This window comes from Barbus barbus, assembly GCF_936440315.1.
Source record: "Barbus barbus genome assembly, chromosome: 22".
Lineage (NCBI taxonomy): Eukaryota > Metazoa > Chordata > Actinopteri > Cypriniformes > Cyprinidae > Barbus > Barbus barbus.
Genome location: NC_136750.1, coordinates 8,675,527 through 8,701,278, shown reverse-complemented (window position 1 = coordinate 8,701,278; position 25,752 = coordinate 8,675,527). Strand labels below are relative to the sequence as shown.

Sequence of the window (25,752 nt, the reverse complement as noted above, 5' to 3'; positions counted from 1 at the left end):
AATTTCATTGGAGCTTGTAAAGACCTGCAAATTCCTTCCAATGTTGATGAAAAGGCGGTGAAACAATTCCTGTCAGATCACGGCTGCATATGGACTTTCAACCCTCCGCATTCGTCACACATGGGCGGTGCATGGGAAAGGATGATTGGCATTGCTCGCAGGATTTTGGACTCCATGCTTCTTCAGATGGCATCCTCTAAACTCACGCACGAGGTACTCACCACCTTCATGGCTGAAGTTACTGCCATTATAAACAACAGACCACTGATACCTGTGTCTACTGATCCAACAGATCCTTTCATCCTAACACCTGCCACATTACTTACCCAAAAGACTGGTACTAGCTCAGTTCCTCCTGGGGACTTTGGAAAGCCTGATCTGTACAAACAACAGTGGCGTACTGTGCAAAGCCTCGCAAACACTTTCTGGGACCTTTCAACCTTTCAACCCTACAGCATCGACGAAAATGGCAACACCAACAGCCAAACGTTTCCAAAGGATGCATAATTCTGCTCAAGGACTCTCAGTCAAAACGGAACGATTGGCCCCTGGGCATCATAACGGAAACTTACCCCAGCCAAGATGGGCGAGTTCGAAAGGTACAAGTAAAAATCATTGGGAAAGATGGACCCAAACTGTTTCTGAGACCTATTAATGAGATCGTACTCCTCCTCCATGAAGATTCGGAATAGACCGTTCAGGTTTACACTCAAGTAAGAAGGTTTGGTATTCCCTTAATACCAGACGGGGAGTGTGCTGTTCTATATGAACATTCTGCATTTATTTGATATAAAAGTTGTAGTAAAGTGACCCCTTTTGTTCAAAGTTGGGTATTGCATATAATTTTGTTAATGTCCTTATATGATGACATCACAAACGTGAGCCCTGCAGCAAAGAAGAGCATGCGGTCATGGCTACTATTGCTCCTTTATTTAAGTTGTTTTGAAGGCACTTTCGGTATGTAGATGTTGCTACATTATAACTCCTATGCATATTTAATTGTTATATCTTATATCCCAGATGTAAATTTAGTTTTCTTTGTTTCATGAATGCACAATCTGTTTCTGTTATAGTTGATACTAACTATACTCAATGTAAAAGCCTTTGTTGTGCTTATGCAAACATGTAATCGACGCTGTACATTTAGGATTCTGTATTTTGTATTTTTACAGTTTTACGTTATTCCTTGGGCAGCAGTAAACCTTGGAAACAATTCCTGTGTCTGTTGTCTTTGGGAGGCGTTATCTGACTGCATACTCAAGCAAGGCGTTTGAGATAAAGGGCAGAACACAAGTTGTTTGAACATAAATGTGTGTTGGAAATGTGTGTACACATCCATCCTATAATGATAAATATCCACCCAGTGTTTTTTTTTTGTTTTCTTTTTTTCCTATTTTAAAATTTATTCCTATTTTAAAATCCCCTTTCTCAAATCAGGCTGTTCTGATATTCCTGTCAGAATGATGTAGTTCTGCACAGGCCGCTCCAACGATAGTTGATTGACAAGGCCGTCTTACCTTAGAACCACCCTGAGTGAGCTGTAATCAGTCTGCCATTGTGTCGACTTCGGTGCAGGGAAGACAAGACGTGTCCAATTAAGCGATTGAGGTGTTTTGTTGTTGGATGTAGTAATGAATATAGCAGTCGTCATTTACTCCCGACATTTGAGCCGCTGAAGTCGCAGAGGATTTATATTACTTTTGTTTTGAAGGGAATGCGCTGATCCCAATCTCCATAAATGCGTCTATATTCACGCTAATCATTTGTGATCCAGCTTCATCTACAGAAGAAGTGAAGAGTTTGGTTCCAAAACGCTATAAATCCATTTGGATTAATTTGAGTAAAAATGTGTTTTCTTTACCAAGAAAGTGGCAAGAGGAAAACCACTATTTTCTGTTTCAAACTTTCACATAGCATCTTTAGGTTATAATAACATAAAAAATTAAAATCCAGATTTTGATTTCAAAGATTATTTTTCCCCAAAATGCAATAAATCCATAACACGTTTTTTTTTCAAAATGCAATAAATCCATTGAATCAAGATAAAAGTTATTTTTCATATTGAAACTGTTGAAAATACACAACAAAGTAAGTTGATACACATATGACAGCCTCTGAACTTGGTCAATACTACTCTTATATATAGGCACTTGACTAAAAATACATTAAATCATCTCTCCCAAAATGAATTCAACGGGTTATCTTGTTAATGCTATAAATTAATTACAACAATAAAATAAAATTTCATTATGAACAAGAACATGAACAGCATAATCACATTAGACCACAGAAAAACGTTTGGATGTGATCCATCACGACCTGCTTCTTGGCCTCATTTTCAGCCACCTTACGAGGACCACCCCTGTGTTCTGTTCTGGCTGTAGCATTGAGTGCATAATACTTTGCCACTCGAGACACACAATCTTTGCTGATACCTGCAATGACAAAAAAAAAAAAGTAAAAATATTTGTATGTATGTACAGTATGTGTTTGTGTATGTGTGTATGTATGTATTTATTTATTTTTTATTCATCTACCTATTTATTCATTCATTCGTTCTCTGCTTCATTCATTGCTTAATTTAAATACTTCATATTTTAACAAGCAAACAAACTAGCAACAAACATAAAACATTAAAGATTCAACAGAAAAGCTTATGTCTCATCTTGCAGGGCTGATGGCCAGCATAGGCGTATGCCTACATCTTCACAATAATGTTAACTAAGTGCAGGATGTGATATAGTAGGCTAAGCTTCTATTGATAATTTTCAGTGACGGGCGCATGCGGAGGGAACGCCCCCTTTCGCTGCATCACTATAGCGAAAACTATCAATAAGTTGAAATCAAAGCACACCAGTGTAGTGGCGCCTCATTCACTGCATGATATAGCCTACATTGAAAAGCCAATGATGTGGTTGTTTTTTAATTAATCTGTCGTTAGCCTAGGCAAAATATAATCACATCAACATAGTGTCGTTTAATGATGCACACGTCTAAAGAGCAGGCGGCCGTATGAAAAGTATAATCAATAAATAAAAAATAAACTCACCCAATACGCTGCAAAAGGTGGCCTTGCAGACAGGAATCTTTGTCGGATGATCTTCAGTCAGCAAATGGTATTCGTTTGTGACCTCCCTATTCTTCTGCATATCGCTGTTGTCAACCTTGGGACGTCGCCGCTGAACTTTTTTGACGGCGATCAGCTGCAAAATAGCTTGGTCCTGCTCTGTTTTCGTCGACTTCGAGTAAAACAATTGAAAGTTTCTCAAAAGATCCCCTGAAGTAAATGAAGAAGATCTCCTCACGTAAATGATTAGATTTCGATGGTTTACGTTTCTTCCCCACCACTGAAACCACCACAGGTTCATCAATGCCGTCAAAATTATTCATTTTTTGTTTGTTTGTTTGTTGATGGTTGGATGAGGAAAACTAGGATGCGCCGCTGTTACTGTTTACAGTACGTGGAATGGTGCGCTGTGATTGGCTGAGCGGATATATCGCATTCTGCAGAGAAGGGAGACTGGCGTTTGTCGCGGTTTGGAAAAAAAGGGAGAAAACATGACAAAATAACACGGCAGATATAGCATTTTGTGTAAATTCATAAATTGACTTTTCAATACCGACTAGATACAATACTGATTTTAGCGAGAACTAATTTTTTAAAAAAATGCCGTTTATCGCGTTTTGGAACCAAACTCCTCAAGTGAGTTTGAGGGATTTTTATGAATCTTTGCAAATCGCCTTTCCTAATAATGTGCTAGTTAGCCAGTTTCGCGGCTAAAGTAAACAGTACTGCTCGTCACCCCACGGAAGAGAGGGACGGGGTCAGCAGAGCTCATTAGCATTTAAAGCAACATGGACCAGAATGGCTTGTTAAAAACAGAGCTGATTTTGACATGGTAAAAAGGTGTTTTTTACTGTACCATTGAGAATTTTTAACCAAATTATGTTATAAACTTTTCATTAAGACCCTAAAGAATCATATCAACTTGTGGGAAATGGGCATCCGATGACCCTTTTAATGTAGGGGGAAAAAAATAGCTGAAAGAGTATTGACAGACAGAGATTGTCAAGCACACAGCTAAATGTGTTTCTTTTAATGGGATGTAGTGCTTGAGACAGATGTTTGTTGAACTTAGGAATTTAGACAGTTTCACTCACTATAAGCCCTTTTCCACTGCAGGAACTTTCCCCAGAAACTAGGGACTTTGGGCCGGTGCTCAGGGTGTTTCCACCGCAGGAGCTAGGATCTAAATAAAGTTCCAGGTAAAAATGTGCCTCTCAGAAAGTCCCTTCTCGTGAGGTAGTACTTTTTCAAAGGTCTGGAATTTTTGGGGGTAGGACTTGGGTGCTAAACATGCTGATTGGTTGAGTTCATGTAGCATTGTATTTTAACCACCATATTTTCATAATTTTCTAAATATTACTGTTATTGTGTCATGAAATGTAGTTTTAAGAGTATTTCAGTTGAGAATGTAATTGTTTTAAACTCAAATCTGTGGTTTGTTTATAAAGACAGCGTCTATTTGAAAAAGAAACGTGATCACCGGGCACTCATTGCTCATGTACCCTGACAAGAGCCACCTTAAGTCGTGGGGGAAGTCGTGGCCTAATGGTTAGAGAGTCGGACTCGTTATCGAAAGGTTGCGGGTTCGAGTCCCCGGCCGGCAGGAATTGTAGGTGGGGGGAGTGAATGTCCAGCGCTCTCTCCACCCTCAATACCACGACTGAGGTGCCCTTGAGCAAGGCACCGAACCCCCAATTGCTCCCCGGGCGCTGCAGCATGGCTGCCCACTGCTCCGGGTGTGTGTTCACGGTGTGTGTGTGTGTGTGTGCATTTGTTCACTACTCACTGCTGTGTGTGTGCACTTGGATGGGTTAAACGCAGAGCACCAATTTCGAGTATGGGTCACCATACTTGACAATACGTCACGACTTTACTTTACTTTACTTTACTTTAACCTGGCTAGTCCTTCTGACATTTGTGGCTGGTTCCGATGTCTCTGTAGAGGTAAACATGAGATATAATTTGTTTTGGGTAAATCTAACATATAATCTTTGATCTTTATTATATAATCCATCAATATGTTAAAATGATAATAAAAAGAGGCAATGCTGTTAAGCTGTTTGATATAATATTTAGTTTCATTGTATGTATGTTCCCTGAACTACATTTTTGTGGCTATTAATATGTTTAAATGAAAACGAAAAGAGGCAGTGGTGTTTGATATCATATTTCATCTTATTGTAAATACAGTGAGAAAAATTGCAGTAGCCGAGGCAAGCTGACGGACGTTTACAATTATGTTGCACAAAAAGTGCCTGGGACAAATTGTTCCAGGTAATTTTGGTGGAGAAGCGACTTATGAAACAGGCAAACAAACCTTTTTCATCATATGCATTATATATAATCACTTGAGAAATGCATAAACATGTATTCAATCTTACTATCACATGGCTTTCCTTTTATGTTTCCTTTTTTATTACTCCTAAATCTATTGAATGAATGTTTTAGAATTGCTTACTGTAGTTAATCAAAATGACATGTATAGCATGTTTAGTATAGTATAGTATACATAGATAGTTTAGTATCTATGTATTGCAATTTTAATTTCCTGAATATTCATTAATACTACAATTAGCTCATTTTGTTACATTTTAGTGTTATAAGAACCTTTAAGTGTTTCCTGTATCACCCACTTAAAGTCCATATGCAAATCACCTTGCTAGAAGACAAAGGAAGGTAAACTTTCCCTTGGAAAGTACAATTCCTCATTGTCTCAGTCACCTCCTGAGGGTGTGATACCTTCATGCTTTAAAAGATTACTGTCTAAGAATACAGCGGAGATACTTCTTCAGGGAGAGATTCTTCTTGAAGAATTAGAAGTTAGGGAAGATGATGCTGAGCTAGAAGTCTTCGAAGGACCCCTAAGTTTGCACCAGGCTGTAGCCTTGTCTTTTCATTTATCAAAGACCTTCTGCATCAAACCCGGGTTCTCTCTTGTCAACAAAACTTCAGCCTTTTACCTAAATCACAGCAGCATACATCTGTGAAGGATGTAGGCTGTGAAACATATATAACTGTTAACATATATAACTGTTAGCCAACCACAGCAGTGGGATTTTACTTCTGAGTCTATAATCTGCCACACCTATTACAACAGAGTGTTCTGATGAGGGGGGTTAAAACAGGACAGAAATTAGACTATTACTTTTATATTATGTTTTTTTTTATTTGTGAAATTTTGGATAAAATTATAAGTGGACCTCAGAGAACAGTACAGCTTAACGCCTTTATGACTGCTTTAACTAATGGTTCTATCGTAAAGCGTGCATAAAACTACACAATATAAAAGAGCATATATAAAACAGTAATAATACACACAATGTACTGGTGATATGCATGTTCATTCAGAAAGTTTTTTTTTTTTTTTTTGGAATTAATGGGAAGAAATCCTTTTCTAGGGGCAGTATGTGTTTGTTTCAAAGGGAAATTAAGTGAGAGGGAGACTCTCTCTACATTCCATTAGGTCGTAAAATCTGTCTGGTTACTGTAATAACCAGAGGTCTGTTCTGTCCTTTTGGGTTATTTGCATTTGGGGGAGGGTCCCATTAACCCTCATGCTCAGGCTTGTTGAGTGTGGGGTGTTGGATTATATGTTAGATATAACAAATAATAATGTGTCTGATTTGACCAGCTGTTACATAGGCTATGTTAGGTTAGTTAAGCTGTTACATAGGTTGTGAAGGATACAGCAGACTACCACAATCTGGCATTCTTACCACCACTGGCAGCTAACTCACTCTTTAAAATGCAGAATTTAACTCCTGACTTAATCTGGTTAAAGTGGATTGCGGGGGGTCCTTGACAATGTGCTTTTTTTTCTGTGCTGAACCTTTTAGGTAGCTGTACTCATTTTTAATTCCAAAGTGTCTTAAGTAAAAAAAAAAAATTAATCATGAAATATGACGCTCATGTTGTGATGGACAGGCCATCCATCCAAGGTGTTTCCTTGCCTATGGCCCAAGATGCATCCCCACACTCTTCATAGGACAAGGGTTTTGGAGAATGGATGGATGGAAATTGTCCTCTGACAATAAGTGAGACTTCACTTTAATCTGAGGTAATACAAAATAACAAATTCTTTTAAAAGCCACTTGAAAGTTTCATGAAAAACTACAGGCATTGGATGGAAATGAACATAAATTAGACATCTCAGACAGATGGTGCTTCTATTCTGCTCGAGAGAAGGAAAGATGTCACGTTGTGGCGTTCCCACCTGCTGGCTCACTGTGCCAAACACCCCCCACATTAATCTCTTCTAACTCTGGGCTCCGACCAACTGCTTCATTTCGATCTAGGTGGTAACAGCACATAATGATTCCTCGATTTAAACACTGTCATTGTCAGAGTGATTCCTGTAGCTCAGAGGCTTACTAAGGGTGTATTCACATCATGAAAGTCTGCTAGCTCACTTGCTTTGGTCCGGACCAAATACACTATTGATTGCCCTTTTTGCAAGTGAACCGGAACCTGTAAACAATACCAAACCTGTGCTCAAAGTCATCCGTTCATTGGTTCATCCATTCAACTGTACCAGAGTTCGTTTAGTATCGGACCGAGACCACCTCTTCAGCTGGGTCTTGATACGGTTGCTTGGTGTGTACCCGAGTGTGATTGCTGTATTCACACCTGCCCAAAAGATCCGCACCAAGGGGGAAACGAACTTGAGTTCAATACAATCACACCAAACAAGACAGGTGTGAATACACCCTAACTCTCAACAGTGAGAACTGATTTCATGGCGTCTGGTGCATTCAAATTTTTCTGGAGGGAAAATATTAATTCATAACTAAAAATCAATATAGGTTGTGGAATGTAATAGTAAAATATACTATTAACTGTGAACTGAGTGAACAACATCAACTTTGACTTTGAAGAACAGGCAGAACCTTTGCAACAGCACTAACAAGTGGTACCGTTTAATGTGGCCTTATAAATTCTAATACTGAAACATGCTTTTTTTTTTTTTTTATAAAGCTGCTTTGAAATGATGCATGATTTTCTCTTCCACACCAGTTAAACCCTGGCCAATAGCCAAATAAACGTGACTTGACACACACACACACATGCACATTCTACTCCTCTATAGACCTATAGAGCTGTTTTGCCTGTGCATTTTGATGCAATAACATAAACCATTTGATCAAAAGGACTTATTGAGTTCTTATGTGTTGCTATGTTGTATTTACTTTCAAATTGCTTGCAAGTAATTAAAAAGTAAGCACATTGTTGACCTTGCCATACTCAAATGCTTATTTTTTTATGTTAATACAGTAGTGCTTCACCAAACTGGGACACAAATAAATTAAATAATAATAATGTAAGCATAGCTATTCAATTGACAAGTTCAAGTGAATATGAATTTTCTTTCTAGATATTAAACCCCCATTTACAATAGTGCATCATACATTTAGACCATGCTATTACTATAAAGTGTTATTTTGATTTTATTTGACCTGCTTAAAAGTGTAAATGCCAGATTGAACAAACACGCTGGCCAAACATGTTCAACAAAGACTCATATCCCCACATGGATCTGTCCAGCTCTCCAGTCTCCAGGATGATTTGTTTGCTATCTGAACCATGAAAAACCAAGGTGAATAATTATCAGTTCACCCGACTGTAAACAGTATTGCTTACAACATACTCGAGAGCCAATGCAACATACAGCGATATGGCTCAAATAACAGATCTACTGGAGAGCTGCCACAGAGATACACTACCTCCCTCAGGGTTTCTAACATTTGCTCAGATGAGTTGAAGTATCTTTGGTGCACTGACTTGACAACATAATTATCAAAGTGACATTTCTAACCATATCAGCCAATGCCATTTGGACACCTGAAATTCATCAGTCTAAAGGGACCATGCACTTATTGAATCATGTTCAGCTGAATTTGTTAGTTTTCCACAATGCACATTATATCAAAGAAACTTTATAAACAATAGTGCCTTCCAACTCCTACTGAGTCAAAAGCAACAATAGACAAGAAAGAAAATAAAATAAAAAAGTGAAGAACTAAGACTCAGGGGGCTGACTGGAATTTTGATAAGTAGTGTTTTGTTTTAATTAGTGCAACTCATTTAGTGTAAATAAAACAAAAGAGTCATGTGCCAAACTGAATATATGCCTATGTCAAAACTGATTTTCATTAGAAAAACAAAACAGTAAGTTAAAACTAAAATTATATTAACCAAATAATTTCATTTAAAATTAAATGAGCAGAAACAAACCATATTGATCAAAGTAATTTGTTGAATTGAGTAATTGATTAAATCTTACAAATTAATTAATTAACTTTGATGACTAATTAGAGCTTTCAATTTATTTTGAATTTTATATTTTACAATTATATATTTTTTTTATTTTGAGTTTAATGAACTTGTCAAAATTTACATCAACTGAAATTGTCAGCTTTCTTTGCGATTACGATCACGTTCACAGAACCAGACAGTACATACAGTATACTATATATATACTGCATATATATTGAACTGATAACCTCATTTTAATTTTGTTAATAATACTAATAATAATAACAAATAGCTACTATAAATGCAACAAATTTGACAAAGCCACATCACTTTTATCAAGAAAAGAACTTCCATGGTGATGTCGCAACCTGTCTCGCTAACAGGGAAGATTAAGTCTTAACACTGATTTATACAAAATCACTATCAAACTGTTATAGTATACTCTTGTACCTTCACTATTGTAAGAGAGATAACAAATGGAAGTAAAAGAGACATGATTATTGAAACAGAACTAAGTTCAATCATCTCCCTCATCCTCTTATCTTCTATCCTTTCCGTGTCAATTCTCAGCTGATCTTGCAAATGGAAATGCATTGCGCGTACCGGGAACCAAGCATCTGAGCTTTTCACGGATCTCAAAGAGCATCTGCACGCTCTACTGAACTTAGAGAATAGGCAGAGAGCTTGTCAGTTGCAAAGGTCTTTTCTCGATGCTCCTCACAAAACGACCTAAACAGCAGGTAATTATGATGCTCCAGTGGAGAGCTAATGTAATGATCAACCCGATCCATTTCAGCTCTATTTCATCGCACCTCCATAGACACGGCTTCTAATTCATATTATTATTCTTATCAAAGTTCTTCAAGGACCAAGAGGATAATGCCAACACTGCTTTCACTCAGGTGACTTATGATTAAAGCATTATGTGTTTGCAGCTTCAGGTTTGCAAGTTGAGTTTGTCTGAGCATACATAGGAACATTACATTTGTGGAGAGATATTAATCCTAGATTAAAAAAACAATCCACACATAATTTCGAACACACTGGTGAACATTAAGATCTCATAAAACTTTCCATATATACTGCACCACACAAAAACGTTCATTCACAGAGGAACTGTTGGCAATTCCAGAACAGAGAAAAACTACCAAATACACCTAAAACAACTACAGCAGAATATCAGATTTCAAGTCATGACTGACTCTGGATAAGCATCCGATGACTAAATAAATGAACAGTTTAGGTACTCAATAACTTTTCATCCTTACCCTCTGACGGATCTCCTCCTCCATCTTGACCGGTGAGCCCAGTTCAGCGACCTGTTTGACCCCATCACTGGCATAACCTCCATACTCCCACAATATATAGTTCTTTGAATGGGAAGCTCCAATGAGGGCTGACCAGTGATTGGCTCTCCCTGTGAAGATACATAAATTCCAATTTATAAGAATGATGCATGATCAAATTACTTAAACAATTAGGTAATGAATAAACAATTTGAACGTGTTTTGCATGACATCATGATAGCCATTCATTTATAAACTGTAATCTATAGCTTCTGCTAATTGTCATACATGCATACACAAGAGAGTGGTGTTCCAGCAGATGATGTAGGACATAGGTGAACGTGGTGACAAATGCAGAAGCATAGAGCACCACTAATGAATTAGAAGTACAAAACTAGGATTTGTTTTGAAAAATGTCAGAGGATTTCGAGACTAACATATTCCAAAACGTTCTCTCTCTGTTTTAGCGTAATTTCGACGTGCAGACAGGATCCTCCATTGCTTTAAATAAGAAACTCTTGGCATCAATATGCCGACGCAAAATTTACTGGGAATTTTATCGTCATGATTCAATTATATATTGGGTAATAATATTGCCATTATTGCATATGTTGGGGTGTGATTTTTCAGTGTAAACAGCCAAAACAGTTTTGTTTACATAACCCGAATTCTGAAAACGTTGGGACGTTTTTTAAACTTGAATAAAATTAAAATGAAAAGATTTTCAAATCACATGAGCCAATATTTTATTCACAATAGAACATAGATAAATGTTTAAACTGAGAAATTTTACAATTTTATGCACAAAATGAGCTCATTTCAAATTTGATGCCTGCTATAGGTCTCAAATTAGTTGGGACAGGGGCATGTTTACCATGGTGTAGCATTTCCTGTTCTTTTTAAAACAGTTTGAAGACGTCTGTGCATCGAGGTTATGAGCTTCTGGAGTTTTGGTGTTGGAATTTGGTCCCATTCTTGCCTGTGCCTGATACAGGTTTCCAGCTGCTGAAGAATTTGTGGTCATCTTTGATGCGCCAAATGTTCTCTACAGGTGAAAGAGCTGGACTGCAGGCAGGCCGTTTAGTGGATAAAAGTGTCAAATTTCTGTTTAAACATTTGTTGTTCTCTATGTTCTATTTTGAATAAAATATTGGCTCATGTGATGTGAAAGTCTTTTAGTTTTCATTTTATTCAAATTTAAAAAACATCCCAACATTTCCGGAATTCAGGTTGTACACAATTTACACATTTATGAGCACGTAACCCATTCCCTGCCACTACAAAAAGTATTCATATTCCAAGTTTTCCGAGGAATAGACGCAATCACCGTCTCCAGCCATGAAGCTCATCTTGTGTGCTGCAGTCTGTGCGCAAATTCAAAAAACGCCGCCAGAAGAAGCCTTACGTCAGCCTTGGTTGTGAAATGCTATTGGCTCTTGCGTGTCTCGTGACCGATTGCATCATGCTATGGGAGTATATTTTTGAATGAGATGTGAGCGTGTTTACGGAGCGGCAAAATCATTTTCAGCAATTAAAACCTTATGTCTCTTCTTCACATAAATACATTGTATGGCTTCAAAAGACTTGGAATGCAACAGGACTTGTTTGCAATGCTTTTATACTGCTTTTTTATGGTCAGTTTTAGCAATATATACCTGTGACTGTACTTTTGTACTGCCTGTTATGTGTTTTATATTGTTCAGAGGTGGGTTGTTTTAGGGTAGGGGTGGGGTTAGGTTCTCCAATGAAACTATAAATTTATATAAAATTATTTATATTTTTTTACAAATGCATGCAAACCATTAAATTAAGACAAACAACTGAAAACAACTGAGGACCCTGCACGTCGAAAAGTGACGCTAAAGGGGTACCTTGAGCATCAAAAAGCGCCGTCAAGGGGTCCTGACCAAGCGTCAATATGTGACCAGTTGGGAGTGAGAACATGTTGCATATTCTCACCGGAGCTTACGCTATGCCTATGTCATCCGCTGGAACACCACTCTCACGTGTATGCACGTATGACAGTTTATAAAATTGTAATTATGGATATTTCATTTCAGAAGGCCGTTATTAACCTCCCGGAGCCATGTGGAGCACTTTTTTATAAGGGACGGACACACTTTATTTTGCTTCAAAATCTTGACCACTACCCACTGCCATTAAAAAAGCTTGGAAAAGCCAGGGCATTTTTATTTATTTTTTTGTATATAACTCCAATTGTCTATAACTAAGTATGTATTCGGAAGTACACTATAGCCACATTTCAAAGACTAGTAATTATGAAATTAGACATAAAGATGCACTTCATACCTATGCAAAATGGTCACTCTTCAACGAAATGCATTTAATAGACATTTAAATTATAATATTTTCTTTTGTGTCAGAAAACATGACATTCACTTTACATTTAAGTATCTTCTTTTTCCATAATAAGTATTATCTTTAAAAGTATGCTAACGTACTTCTTTTTCACAAGGGGCTGCATTTAAACACAACAGGGCTGTCTCAATCGCAAAATCCTTCCATTGTAGTGAAACATTCAAAAAGACCCACAAGCACTGTAAAAAACAGGGAGTACTGATTCTCACTATGTTCCCTTAACGGAAATTCTGAAGCATGATTTGAATCATATGAGCCAAGCCAACTCATTACACATCAGGATATATGACAAAACAAAAAACAAAAACATTATTTTCTAACAGTGGGTAAAATAAATATTGAACACATCCCCATTTTTCCCAGTAAATATGTTTCTAAAAGTGTTGTGGATATAAAATTTTCACCAGATGTCGGTAACCACCAAAGTAATCCATACATACAAATAAAACAAAACAAATAATTTCAGAAATCAAGTTATGGGTAATAAAATGGAATGACACAGGGGAAAAAGTCTTGAACTACTGAAATGTATTTCATACTTTGTACAAAAGCCTTTGTTGGTAATGACAGCTTCAAGACGCCTCCTGTATGGAGAAACTAGTCGCATGCATTGCTCAGGTGTGATTTTGGCCCATTCTTCCACAGAGTCTTCAAATCTTGAAGGTTCTGTGGGCCTCTTTTATGAACTCTGATCTTTATTTTTTATTTGTTATTGGATTCAAGTCACGTGATTGACTGGGTCATTCTAGCAGCTTTATTTTCTTTCTCTGAAACCAATCGAGAGTTTCCTTGGCTGTGTGTGGGATCATTGTCTTGCTGAAATGTCCACCTTTGTTTCATCTTCATAATTCTGGTACTGTAGGTGTTGGGACTGAACCAGCTAATATTAATTTCCAATGACTAGGGGCAGGATTGCTTTCTAATTACTGATAGATTTCAGCAGCTGTCTTGGCTTTCCATGCCTTTTTGCACCTCCCTTTCTTTATGTGTTCAGTACTTTTTCCCGGTGTCATTAAATTTTATTACACATAACCTAATTTCTGAAATTGTTTGTTTTGTTTCATTTATATTTATGGATTACTTGGGTTATTACTGGCATCTGGTGAAAATTTCAGCAGCACCATTACAAATAAATTTACTGAGAAAAATGGTGACGTGCTCAATACTTATTTTACCCGCTGTATATTGCAGCATACATTGCAAGACAGGTCCTCACCAGTGCCTACATTTGTGCACACTATTTCACAACACGTGGGAGCTAGGGAGCTAATTGAGATGCATGCCCCCAATGTCCAGTTAAAATTATTTATTTATTTTTTCTTTATCCACTACCTATTTCCACTATATATATCACTCCTAATAAAACTGTCAAAAAGGGCAAAAACAATGTAAAATTATTATTGCAATTTCAGAAACAAGCAGCCACATACATATGAATCTCAAATTTTCTCCAAATGAATAATGTATGTAGAAAACACTCCTTAAATCTCATGGGATGGTGTTCATATCACATTTGTAATGAGCTCTTAGTATAGAAAGTCAAAAGGCATCAGTCAAATTTTTTTATAAAAATGCTGTGCTACAGTAATCATACAAGTAAAAATCTTGCATTTTTCATAACACTACAATCATGAAAATAATAACCCTGCTTTTGTGACAGAGAGGAAGTGTCTCTGTCCAATGGAGGCATTGTGCAGGAGCAGTGTGAAGCTTTAGAGGATCTTTGTGTCCTGTGTACAACTATTCCATGATGCCTTCCACAAATGTCACATAAGTGGTTTCCACCTCCCACAAAATACAGTTCTCCCGCAGGGGCCGGCCAAAAAACACTGAAATAGCTCTATCCAGGGCTTTTTTGAGTGTGTGTCCTCGATTTGTCCCCTTAGCCCAGCTGTTAAATGGCAAATTCAACCTTACCAAAAACAAATTCTGCACTTCATAGGAATATTGTATTAGATTATAGAGCTACATTAAACAGGAGAAATTACAGACAGTTCTTCTCAGAACACTGAAAATTGTTTCACAAATGATACATCCTATCTATAAAAAGTTTTGAAATTGAAGAGTTAATTCGCAACAGTTAACTCCATTTTTAACAATTCTCAGAAAATCATGTTTTTTCCTTGTGCATTCCAGTTAATCTCAATCAAACTGCAGTTGGGTTATTTTGACTGGGTTAAAAATAACTAAAAAAACAGCTAACTAACACAATAAAACACAATAGAAACATGATAACATATTAAAAAACAATGTTTTATGCAAATAAACTCTTCAATACTTCTCTTTCAGTTTTATAATGTCCTGCTCTTACAATAAAGTCACCTTGTAGGAAAATCTCTACCCTGCGGTATTAAGTTCCAGATCTCCCAGTCTGGGCCTTTAAAGCCCTCAATCTAATTTCTACTCACCAATTTAAGCTATTCCACAGGCATGACAGAGTGTTCACACTGGCTCTGTGAAGAACTGCTTACCACATCCTCTCTGTGCCGCTAATCCGCTCAATCCGTCAGACCTGTATGAAATCTCACTGATATGCTTGATCTACTGGGTTGACAAGATAGTTGTTCTGAAATAAAGCTTTATGAAGTTGATCAGTGTAAACAGTGACATTCACACACTCTCAATTGACATTTGTTATGTTTTTGGCTAAATTAATTTGAATTAGTACGATTTCATTCATACATTTTTAAACAATCTTCTTTCGCCCGGTTGGCAGTTAGATGTTGGGGTTATTAGCTTATTGATTATTAACATGCATAATACTAGCATACTCGCTGTTTATTGACACTTATAAAGCACATATTTATGTGTTATTCTGCATGACCTTATTTTAGATCCTGTAATCCTATCCAATGCTTCACGTAACAACTACCTTACTTACTGTTCATAAACCGCAAATTAGGAGCTTATTGAGGCAAAAGTCGTAGTTAATACCTGTCTTCTTCACTAACCACTTCCATTCTTATCACTCACTGTCATTCTTTTCAGTGCAAACATGCCTTATTTATATGCAAATTATGCTCATAAAAAGTAATTTACAAAGACAACATTGCGATATTACCAACATTACCTGATTTGCAACAATTAATTAGTGCTGCTATCCAAGCAAGGGTCATTCACAATCATTAGCACTGCTTTCCAAGAAAAAATCATATCAAAACCCCTTGCTCTAAATATTGAACCTTCGCGCATAATTCCAACATCAGCACTACAGGCATGTTTTTTTTTTTTTTTTTCTCATTTGAGCAACAAAGTAAAACATATTACTGAATGATGTGCTTCAATTATTAAATGAAAGTAGAGTGGGAATAAATTACGTGATGTGCTTTTGGCTGTGATTAATTAAAGTTGCTCTGTTTATAGAGTAATTTATGCAAATACATCAATATGAAATGATAATGACTGCATATATTCCAGATGTCCACAGCAGCATGTTTGTGTGTTTTCTTTTACATAAATGCTTTAGGGTACATGTAATTATACTAGCACATGGGAATGTTTATTGCACACGTGCTAATCATAAATCCCATGTTTATCTACTTTATGAGGGTTTGTGTCTGTTTACTTGTATGCATTTCACTGTTCCCTAAGCCCATAAATTAGGTCACCACACTTTAGCTCCCAGAGTACATTCTAATCAGAGTATTGATCTGAGCTGCAGAAGCTCAAGTGGAGAGTGACTCTAATCCCTAGGCTTAATTTACTCCCAATGAGACACTCTCAAGGTTATCCACACCAACCACAAAAGACAAGAAGTGAGGACAGGTGCTAAGAGAAAATAATGAGGAAATGATTGCACAGATATTAGATATTTCACATCTAAAGTATTGTTGGTTGCAAACTGTACAACACTCGATATAAATATATCTAGCCTATAGATTTTTTAAACGACTAGTGCTCCTCTCTACTGCACAAATTAAAGCTGTCATGATAGGGTGCTTTTAAGGGACCAGACATTGCTACAGTATACAGTTGCTAGGATGTTTTTTAGCACATTCTTATGAGGTTACAAGGGTGTTCTGGGTAGTCGCTTACTGATCAGCATGTGAGTGTTCCACTTGAAAACATTCATATCCCATTTTTCATAAGAATTTAACCAAAGCTTTAGAGAGTAGAAGCACCACACTGCACTGTGGCGAAAACAAATGACAGGTTTTGCGCACCGAACATGTCAACTTCAAAGTGACAGTTGAAAAAGGCTCTAACAGGTTGATCTATTTTATATATATTAAGCATAGACTCTATTCAAGGCAGAAAACTACAAACTTATTACTGAAAAAAAAGTCTGTACACAATATTCTTGTAAGGGAACTGTTGTGTGTGTGTCATGTGTTCCTGCCTCTTGTGCCCATATTTGGTTTGTTTCCTGTCTTTGTCATGTCATTAGTAGTTTATTCTGGTCCAGCCGTGTTCGTTAATTTACCTGTGTATTTATAGTCCTGTCTGTGTAGTGCCATTTTGTCTGGTCTACTCGTTACTTCCCGGTGTTTGATGTCTGTGTCTGCCTTGCCTTGTCCTGCCCTGACCTTGATGTCTTTAAGTAAAGTATTATTTGATTTTACATCCTCGTATGCGTGTTCCTTGTTCCTCCCTGCTGTGTGCACCGTGACAGAAGACCAGACCTGTACAGTAAGCGTCGTCCCTTCACTTCGTTTTATTTTGTCCAGGTTTTCTAGTGTTTTTTTTTTTTGTTCCTGTCTTTTGTGTTTTACCCGCCGTTTGCGGGAGTCAAGCCCGCCGGATCGCCGCTGAGTCAATGCCCGCCAGATCGCCGCTGAGTCAATGCCCGCCGGATCGCCGCTGAGTCAATGCCCGCCGGATCGCCGCTGACTCCAGCCCGCCGTTCGCGGGGTATGACGCCGCCGTCCGCGGCTCAAGGACCCCGCCGTTCGCGGGGTATCACGCCGCCGTCCGCGGCTCAAAGAGCCCGCCGTTCGCGGGGTATCACGCCGCCGTCCGCAGCTCACCGTCCCCGCTGTTCGCGGGAGATCACGCCGCCGTTCGCGGCTCACCTAGCCCACTGTTTCGCAGGGAAGGCCAACCCGCCGTCCGAAGTCACTCGGCCCGACACCGGTTGGGGCTGCCTCCAGCCCACCGGTCCCTGCCGTTGGGATGGTCAGCCGGCTACCGCCGTGATGACCAGTGACTAAGGTCTTTTTAACTTGTGTCTAGCCCCGGAGGGCTCCTGATACCCCAACATCCCCAGGGAAATTTTGGGGGGGGTAGTAGGGTTCCGGCTGTAGGGGCCGGACCGAGAGGGGTCCGAGGCCAAGGCTCCGAAGACCATCTGCCTTGGCCTTCTGTGCTCCCTGCACCGCCATGGTCTCCTGAGCCCCTGGCTCCACCATGGCCTCCTGGGCTCTCCTGGGTCTCCGCTGGTCTCGTCCAGCTCTCCTGGGTCTCCGCTGGTCTCGTCCAGTGCCGCTGTGTATCCGCTGGTCTCGTCCAGCTCTCCTGGGTCTCCGCTGGTCTCGTCCAGCTCTCCTGGGTCTCCGCTGGTCTCGTCCAGCTCCGCTGTGTCTCCGCTGGTCTCGTTCAGCTCTCCGTCTGTCTGTTCCGCTCTGGAGGTCCCTGTCCTGTGTTCCGGTCCGTGTCTGTCCTGAGAGGCCTCCAGAGCGCCCACTCCCCCTCCCCGATGGAACTGTTAAGGCTCGGGACGAGCCTTTCGGGAGGGGGGAGTAATGTAAGGGAACTGTTGTGTGTGTGTGTCATGTGTTCCTGCCTCTTGTGCCCATATTTGGTTTGTTTCCTGTCCTTGTCATGTCATTAGTAGTTTATTCTGGTCCAGCCGTGTTCGTTAATTTACCTGTGTATTTATAGTCCTGTCTGTGTAGTGCCATTTTGTCTGGTCTACTCGTTACTTCCCGGTGTTTGATGTCTGTGTCTGCCTTGCCTTGTCCTGCCCTGCCCTGACCTTGATGTCTTTAAGTAAAGTATTATTTGAGTTTACATCCTCGTATGCGTGTTCCTTGTTCCTCCCTGCTGTGTGCACCGTGACAATTCTAGGGTGAAGTTTGCAGTGTTGGGGAGTAGTTAACTACAAGTAGCGACGCTACTAACTTAACTGCATTTTTCAGTAGCTTGGCAGTAGCTCAGTTGCTTTTTAAACAGTGTAGCTTTTCCAGTAGCTAACTACTTTTTGCAGCAAGTAGCGGTGTAGCGCGAGCAAAAGCTACATTGCGTTTTGTCGAGCCTGCGCGAATCAGCGCGATGCAAGGATATTCTTCTTGTTAGATTACAAACTCATTTTTTGCCATTACCGCCACCTGTTGTTTAATCACGCATCTTGCGGCTAACAGTTCACTGACGTACAGTGGGTTGACACACCCATATTATCCATGATGGAGCAAGACGTGGCGGCAGATTTGGAGGATGGAGAAACAACTAACGTTAATTACCCATGGCCTTATTTGTCCAAGTTCATGTCTCTCAAAGAAACAAGTAAAGGTTACACTTTTTGTAACCGTCTGAGATATTTGAGTGTTGTGTGTAATAAAACCATAATTAAACAGAAATCATAATAGTATTGCATTGTTTTAAACACTAAATATTTTACTTAAAACATTCCTCAGACATTTATTCAGTTATTTATAATATACGTTGTACAAAAAAATCAAAAGTAGTTTCAATGTAGCTAGCTACTTTTTGATAGTAACTTGTAGTGTAGCTAACTACTTTTCCAAAAGGATAGCTTGACTGTAGTTTAACTACTTTAACTTACGAGTAGCTTGTAGCTTGTCAAACTACAGTTTCAGAGTAGCTTCCCCAACACTGGAAGTTTGTATGTAAGTATGTGCCTTAACCATTTGCAACATATATAATGCAATTTACTGGAACGTTATATAAGTGGCCCTCTGTGGGGTTTTGTTGTTGTTGTTTTAGCCATTGGTGTCACTGGTATGTGTACATTCAAAGGAAAAACATTTTTTATTTTTTTTTATTTTAGGCCACTCCGTTTTAAGAGACTTTATCCACCAGATGCATCTGTAGTGTAGCCCCTTTCCAACAAACTTGTCAATAGATACAATATTTGTAATTCATAAATAAAACATGGAAAAATGTAAAATACACATTTAAATAAAAGCTCTATTCAGCAACCCCCATGATTTGTGGTATCATTCATGCTTTGCTCCAAAGTTTAAATGGCTTACTTCTCATTGTCTCTGCACAGTAAACTGGAATAGGAGAAACTATTTTAACATTGAAAAAATTATACACTTCACATGTCATTGAGGACATAGTGTCTTACTTGGGTAGTCTTTTGGGTGGAATTTCTCTGACCAGTTCCCGTAGAAGGTGACTCTGTATTTGGCAGTTCCACAGGCACAGCAGTCCAGCAGGGGTTTGTCTGTGGCTTCTCCATAAAGTGGCTCTAAAGGACAAGGGAGGGCAGCTGGATTATTACACATATTTATATCCATTTTTCTATCTATCTATCTATCTATCTATCTATCTATCTATCTATCTATCTATCTATCTATCTATCTAAACTGCAGTAATAGAGGCTCAATAAAACCACTTACACAAGTATATAGCATTTGAAGATTCACTACATCATACAATGCTTGTGTAAGGTTTTGAGACATGCAAAATGGTTACTCTTCAATAATAAGAACATCTCTGCTAGAAACTTTCAGGCAGGTGTGTTGGAGATAAACTCTGCAGAAAAGTGGCCCTCCAGGAGCAGGATTGGACACCTATGGGTTAGATGGTAATCAACCAAGAAACCTATGGAAACTGATGCTGGAATAAACATACATACATACAGTACATACGTTCATTCATTTATTTAGTTTTATTATTATTATTTTATTTTTTATTTTTTTCCAAAATGGATTACTGTAATGATCAAGCCTGAGAAACAACCAGCACTCAAACAAGAAAAGGTATATGAGGAGCTAAATTGGGGGACAGAAAGAGAGAAAAGAGAAAAAAAGCACCAAACACTGAGATAACATCTCATAGAAGTCCTACTTGTAATGTGCCAAACCATCTAGCTGGGAGTAATGAAAGATTCACCTCTCTCACACATCCGCTTCGTGAGCGAACCTTCATCCTGGAATGAGATGATCTTCCTCTGAACGATACTAGCTCTGCAAAGATGAACGAGAAATGAGAGAATGAGAAAATTAAGGGGAGAAGAGAAGAGAAGAGAAGAGAAGAGGAGTAACTTGAAAAACAGCACTCTGAAAATCAGCAATCATGATGAAGTCACATGCCAGATGAATGGCAGCACATCAACAAAGGGAGCTGCACCCTGGATATCACAAGCCAGAAGATGTGAAGCATATATTTATGTTTCTGCTGAAACTAAAAAAAGCAAAAAGTTAAATTTCTATCAGTTTTTCTGACACATTCTATCACTATCTGATCTGATATACAGGTACAACATAAATGTGGGCCTGACATGGGACATGGGCCAATGGCTGCTCTCCAGATTCCAGTCTCCAGTTTATGATGCTGCTGTGCTGGTTTTCCCACTAGACATTTCAAATTAACCGGCAAGATTTGATCAATTAGTTTCACCAGAAAGACCAGAGTACTGCTGGTGAATAGGATAGCTATGGGCCCAGAAGCCTAACCATCACCAAACCATTCTGGTCAAATCTGGTCTTTTAAACAGGGTGAACACAGGATTTAAATTGACATTGAGAAAAAAAAAAAATGTAGATGAACCTGGTTGCACAGTCCAAGAATACGGAGGATGTAAACAAGAGAGAAAGAGTGAGACTTGTTAGGCAGCTGTAATTAAAATCGGATAAATGATCATGGACATAACATGGACAAAGGTCTGGGATCCAAAAGAGTTGGTGAAGCCTGTTTACATGGTGCCATCTCAGATACTTGTGGCAGCCATGGAGGTCTTTATACAGCCTGGAAAAATCTCACAGTAAACAAAAAGTCCTTCCTCTTCACACACTGAAGCTCTCATTTGAGGAACAGGCCTGGCATTATTGTACTGAGAGTTGGGGCCAGTCCAGGTGGTTCTCATCCAAATGACAACGAATATTTATGAACTGGTAGTTTTCACTCACTGGTCATTATCCAGTGAGAGATGAAAGTTGCTGACAGGTGGAGAAAAAAAAAAGTGTTGAAGACAAAAACGGCTGTCAAAACCTTACCTAACGAACTGTAGTTGAGATGTTAAAAATGATTTGTGCTTGCTCACTGCCTATAACCTTAAAAAAATAAATACAGTACACACATACATACATACAGGGGCCACATATCAGAGATAGCCACTGGAGTTAGTGACTGGGACTCCAGACGCATTTAATAGTTTATAGACTCAACTGTGAGTGTGTGTTAAGGTTTGACTAATCATAATGCAAAAACTGACACTTCAAATAAACTTTTGTAACCAATACTCGCAAAATGAGTCACAAAGAGCAAAAAATTATTATTAGTTATTTTATTGGGACATTCTCCATTGAAAGACCTTCAAAATTATGTAAATCTGGAATCTGCCAAAAAAAATGACTGCGCTACACCCGTTGATAGAATGTTGAAGTTGATAGAGTCAACAAAGTCAGTTTTGAGAAAAGTCCAGTTAAAGTTTTCTTAAAGTTCCAAAAGCAAAATCATCTAGCAACATTGCATCCTTTCCTCCACCTTCTTTCTTAATACTATTTACTATATCAATAATCACAATATAGCCATTTTTTATTTATTTTGTTATTAAAAATAAGAATAGATGCAAAAAACATTAGCATGTGCGCATTCCGACTCATTTTGCCAGCTCGGGTCACATTTTGATAATCATTTATTCATTTTGATAATCATTTTGATAATCATTTATTCACAGTTATTCAGATGCAACACCTAATAAAAGTAATTGTCTATTTACTGTCTATATAATGTTTTAATTGGTGTGATTAACTATGGAAAAGAAAATCACACGCATGGGTTTATATATGTTATAAACTATATATGATATAGTTCAGCAATTTCACACAAACAAGAATGCTGTTTTTCCAAAATATCTGCATGATTGCAAATTTGATATTGATTTTATACAATAACTCAATAATCACTAAGTTAATATTATGTGAAATTTAAGACACAATATTGCATTGCCTGTTTTGTTCAATTTAGCTAATGAAAATAGTTCAAACAAAGCCGCAGCAAAATTGTTGTGTGTCTCTAAGCAACATAGTTGTGTTTCATTCCTGAATGATGCTACATTACCTTTTTGAACGAACTGAGTGTGTCAATGATTCAGTTAGCAATTCATGAAGACTTGCATCATCACTTGCTTCGTTTACGAATTAATCATCCGTTTGAAGGAGTTGGATGAACGAATGAATGAATGAATGACTCACTCAATCATTAAGACCCACTGGTGACTGGCTGCCACCTGCTGGTTTTAATTTCATATTTTGAGTATCATTTCATTAAAAAAAGTTTATTATTTCAATATTCATTAAAAAACAAAAGATTAATGCCCATCTATTATCATTATTTATGCTATGTTCAATCAAAATATTTCTTTCTAAAGCTTATTTTTGTTATGTCTATTTAAAGTTGTCCTCATCTAACACAATGTTTTTAAATGATTTTTGGGAGGCATATTCTCAGATAAAATTGATGTGTGATTAATTTGTAATTAATTAGATCTAGAATTAGATTAATCAGCATCTAGTGGCTACATTGTGATGTTACAGATGATTTTGAACCAGGCAGGTGTGTTTGATTAGGGATGAAGCTAAATTCTGGACAGAAGAAGCTGCCTGTCCCTGGTCTACATAGCACATGAGACAATGTGTTTCCGCTGCCAGTGAGTGCAATGCAACACAACAAAACAAGATTACTTCCATTGCAGTTAACAAAGCTGAGATATATTGGTTACACGCAAATACATATCCACAGCAAAATACCACTTCAAATGGAGAAGAGGGCTCAAGCAGGAGGCTCGACATGGACTCTGTATTATGCCATTAGCATACTAAATACAGACTATCTAATGCAAAGCATTATGAACATACAGTGCATTATGAACATACTGAATACAATGCATTCATAAAGTATTCAGACAACTTCACTCTTTCCTAATTTTATGCTGCAGCCTAATGTTAAAATGCTTTAAATTACTATTCTTATTTATTTATTTATTTTAATTACTCCATTCCCCATAATGACAAATAAAAAAACAGATTTGTGATAACTTAGCAAATAAATATAAAGAAAGAAAGAAAGAAAGAAAGAAAGAAAGAAAGAAAGAAAGAAAGAGAAAAAGAAAGAAAGAAAAATATATCAAGGTATCTCACTGACTAGCACAGTCGCCTCAAAGATAGAAGGGTCTCCGATTGGCATCTCTGTTAAGTCAGGAGGTTTTTCTGTATGGTGTTTGCTTGATCTCTCTGGGTTGGCATGGATTTGCTTTGGTTTCTCCCAAAATCAAGGTAGAAGAATTGGAGACACTAATAAAACTTTGCCATAAGTATTGTGTCTAGGTAAGAGAGTAAAAAAGGTCTAAGTAAAACAGCATAATATCATTGTCCAATATCCAAGCCATGAGGTCAATGGAACTGTCTGCAGAGCTCAGAGATTTTATTGTGCCAGGATCAGTATTGTCACACAGATCTGGGAAGCTACGAAAGCTATGAAAAAAAAATTTAAATAAAAAAAATAAATCTCATGGATTCAATGGGTTTTCAAGAGCACAACAGCCTCCACAATTCTTAAATTGTGGAAGTTTGGAAAATCAGTACGCTTTCCTTGATCTAGCAACTGGATAAAACTGATGGTTCCTCTGGTCGAGCTCCAGATATCGTGTGGAGGTTGGAAATACTTTCAGAAGGCCAGCTGTCACTGCAATACTCCACTAATCTGGGCTTTATGGCAGCTCAAAATATATATATATATATATATATATATATATATATATATATATATATATATATATATCATTATATATATATATATATATGTGACATTATCTGGTCTGATGAACCTCAATTCCAAGCATCATGTCTGGAAACCAAGCACTGCTCTTCACCTGCGCCAAAGTCTTACCTTCTAACAGGACAATGACCCTAAGCACACAGCCAAGACAACACAAGAGTGACTAAGGGATGACTGTGAAAGGACTCATGGACTGTGAAATTGCTTGAGTGACCCTGCCAGAGAATATCTCTGGAGAGACGAAAAAATGGCTGTCTACCAATGGTCCCCATCAAGCCTGACATGTCTTATCATACCCAAAAAGGCTATAAATGCCAAATGTGCTGAGTATGAATAATGTTTCATTACATTTTTTAATAAATTTGCAGGAGTTTTTTGCTTTGTCATTATTGGGAATACAATGTAGAACAAAAATGAAAATAATAATTTAAAGCCTTTTAACATAAGGCTACAAATGTGAAACAATTAAGGGGTCTGAAAGGTTTCTGAACGCACTGTACACATCCTTTAAAGCTAGCAGACATGAACTAAAAGCAGCAATACTCCAATTTTAATTTCATGCCATCTTTAAAGAGATAATGAAAGTAAAGGGGGAAACAGAGGCATTCAAGTGTTGTTTCTTGAGTTTTTCCAAGTCGGGTGATGTTATTTCAGTTGTCTAATTGAATTGAGTCATGCTACAGTTGGCCATGCTACCCCAGTTACTCCTCCTTCACCCACATTATCTTTGATGATGTGAGGAGCAAACTGACAGCTCTTCTATTTACTGCTTCATTCTCTTTGTCTGTTTATTTTGATAGCTTTTGAGGCAAATAGCAGTGAGTTGAGGCACATATCTCACTCCAGCTTCCCCTCTTCCACAGA

General features: G+C 38.0%; 1 protein-coding gene across 1 annotated transcript in view; it reads right to left on the bottom strand.

Moving 5' to 3' along the window:
• Window positions 1–25,752, bottom strand: part of LOC306888269 (spondin-1-like) — a gene marked incomplete at its 3' end in the record, with an annotated part of 188,143 nt that overhangs the window by 142,255 nt on the left and 20,136 nt on the right. The window contains exons 4-6 of the mRNA XM_079446464.1: window positions 21,004–21,077; window positions 20,234–20,356; window positions 10,588–10,736 (exon numbers count right to left, since the gene is read on the bottom strand). Coding sequence (XP_079302590.1) covers window positions 10,588–10,736; window positions 20,234–20,356; window positions 21,004–21,077 — 346 coding nt within the window. The remainder of the gene's footprint in view (window positions 1–10,587; window positions 10,737–20,233; window positions 20,357–21,003; window positions 21,078–25,752) is intronic.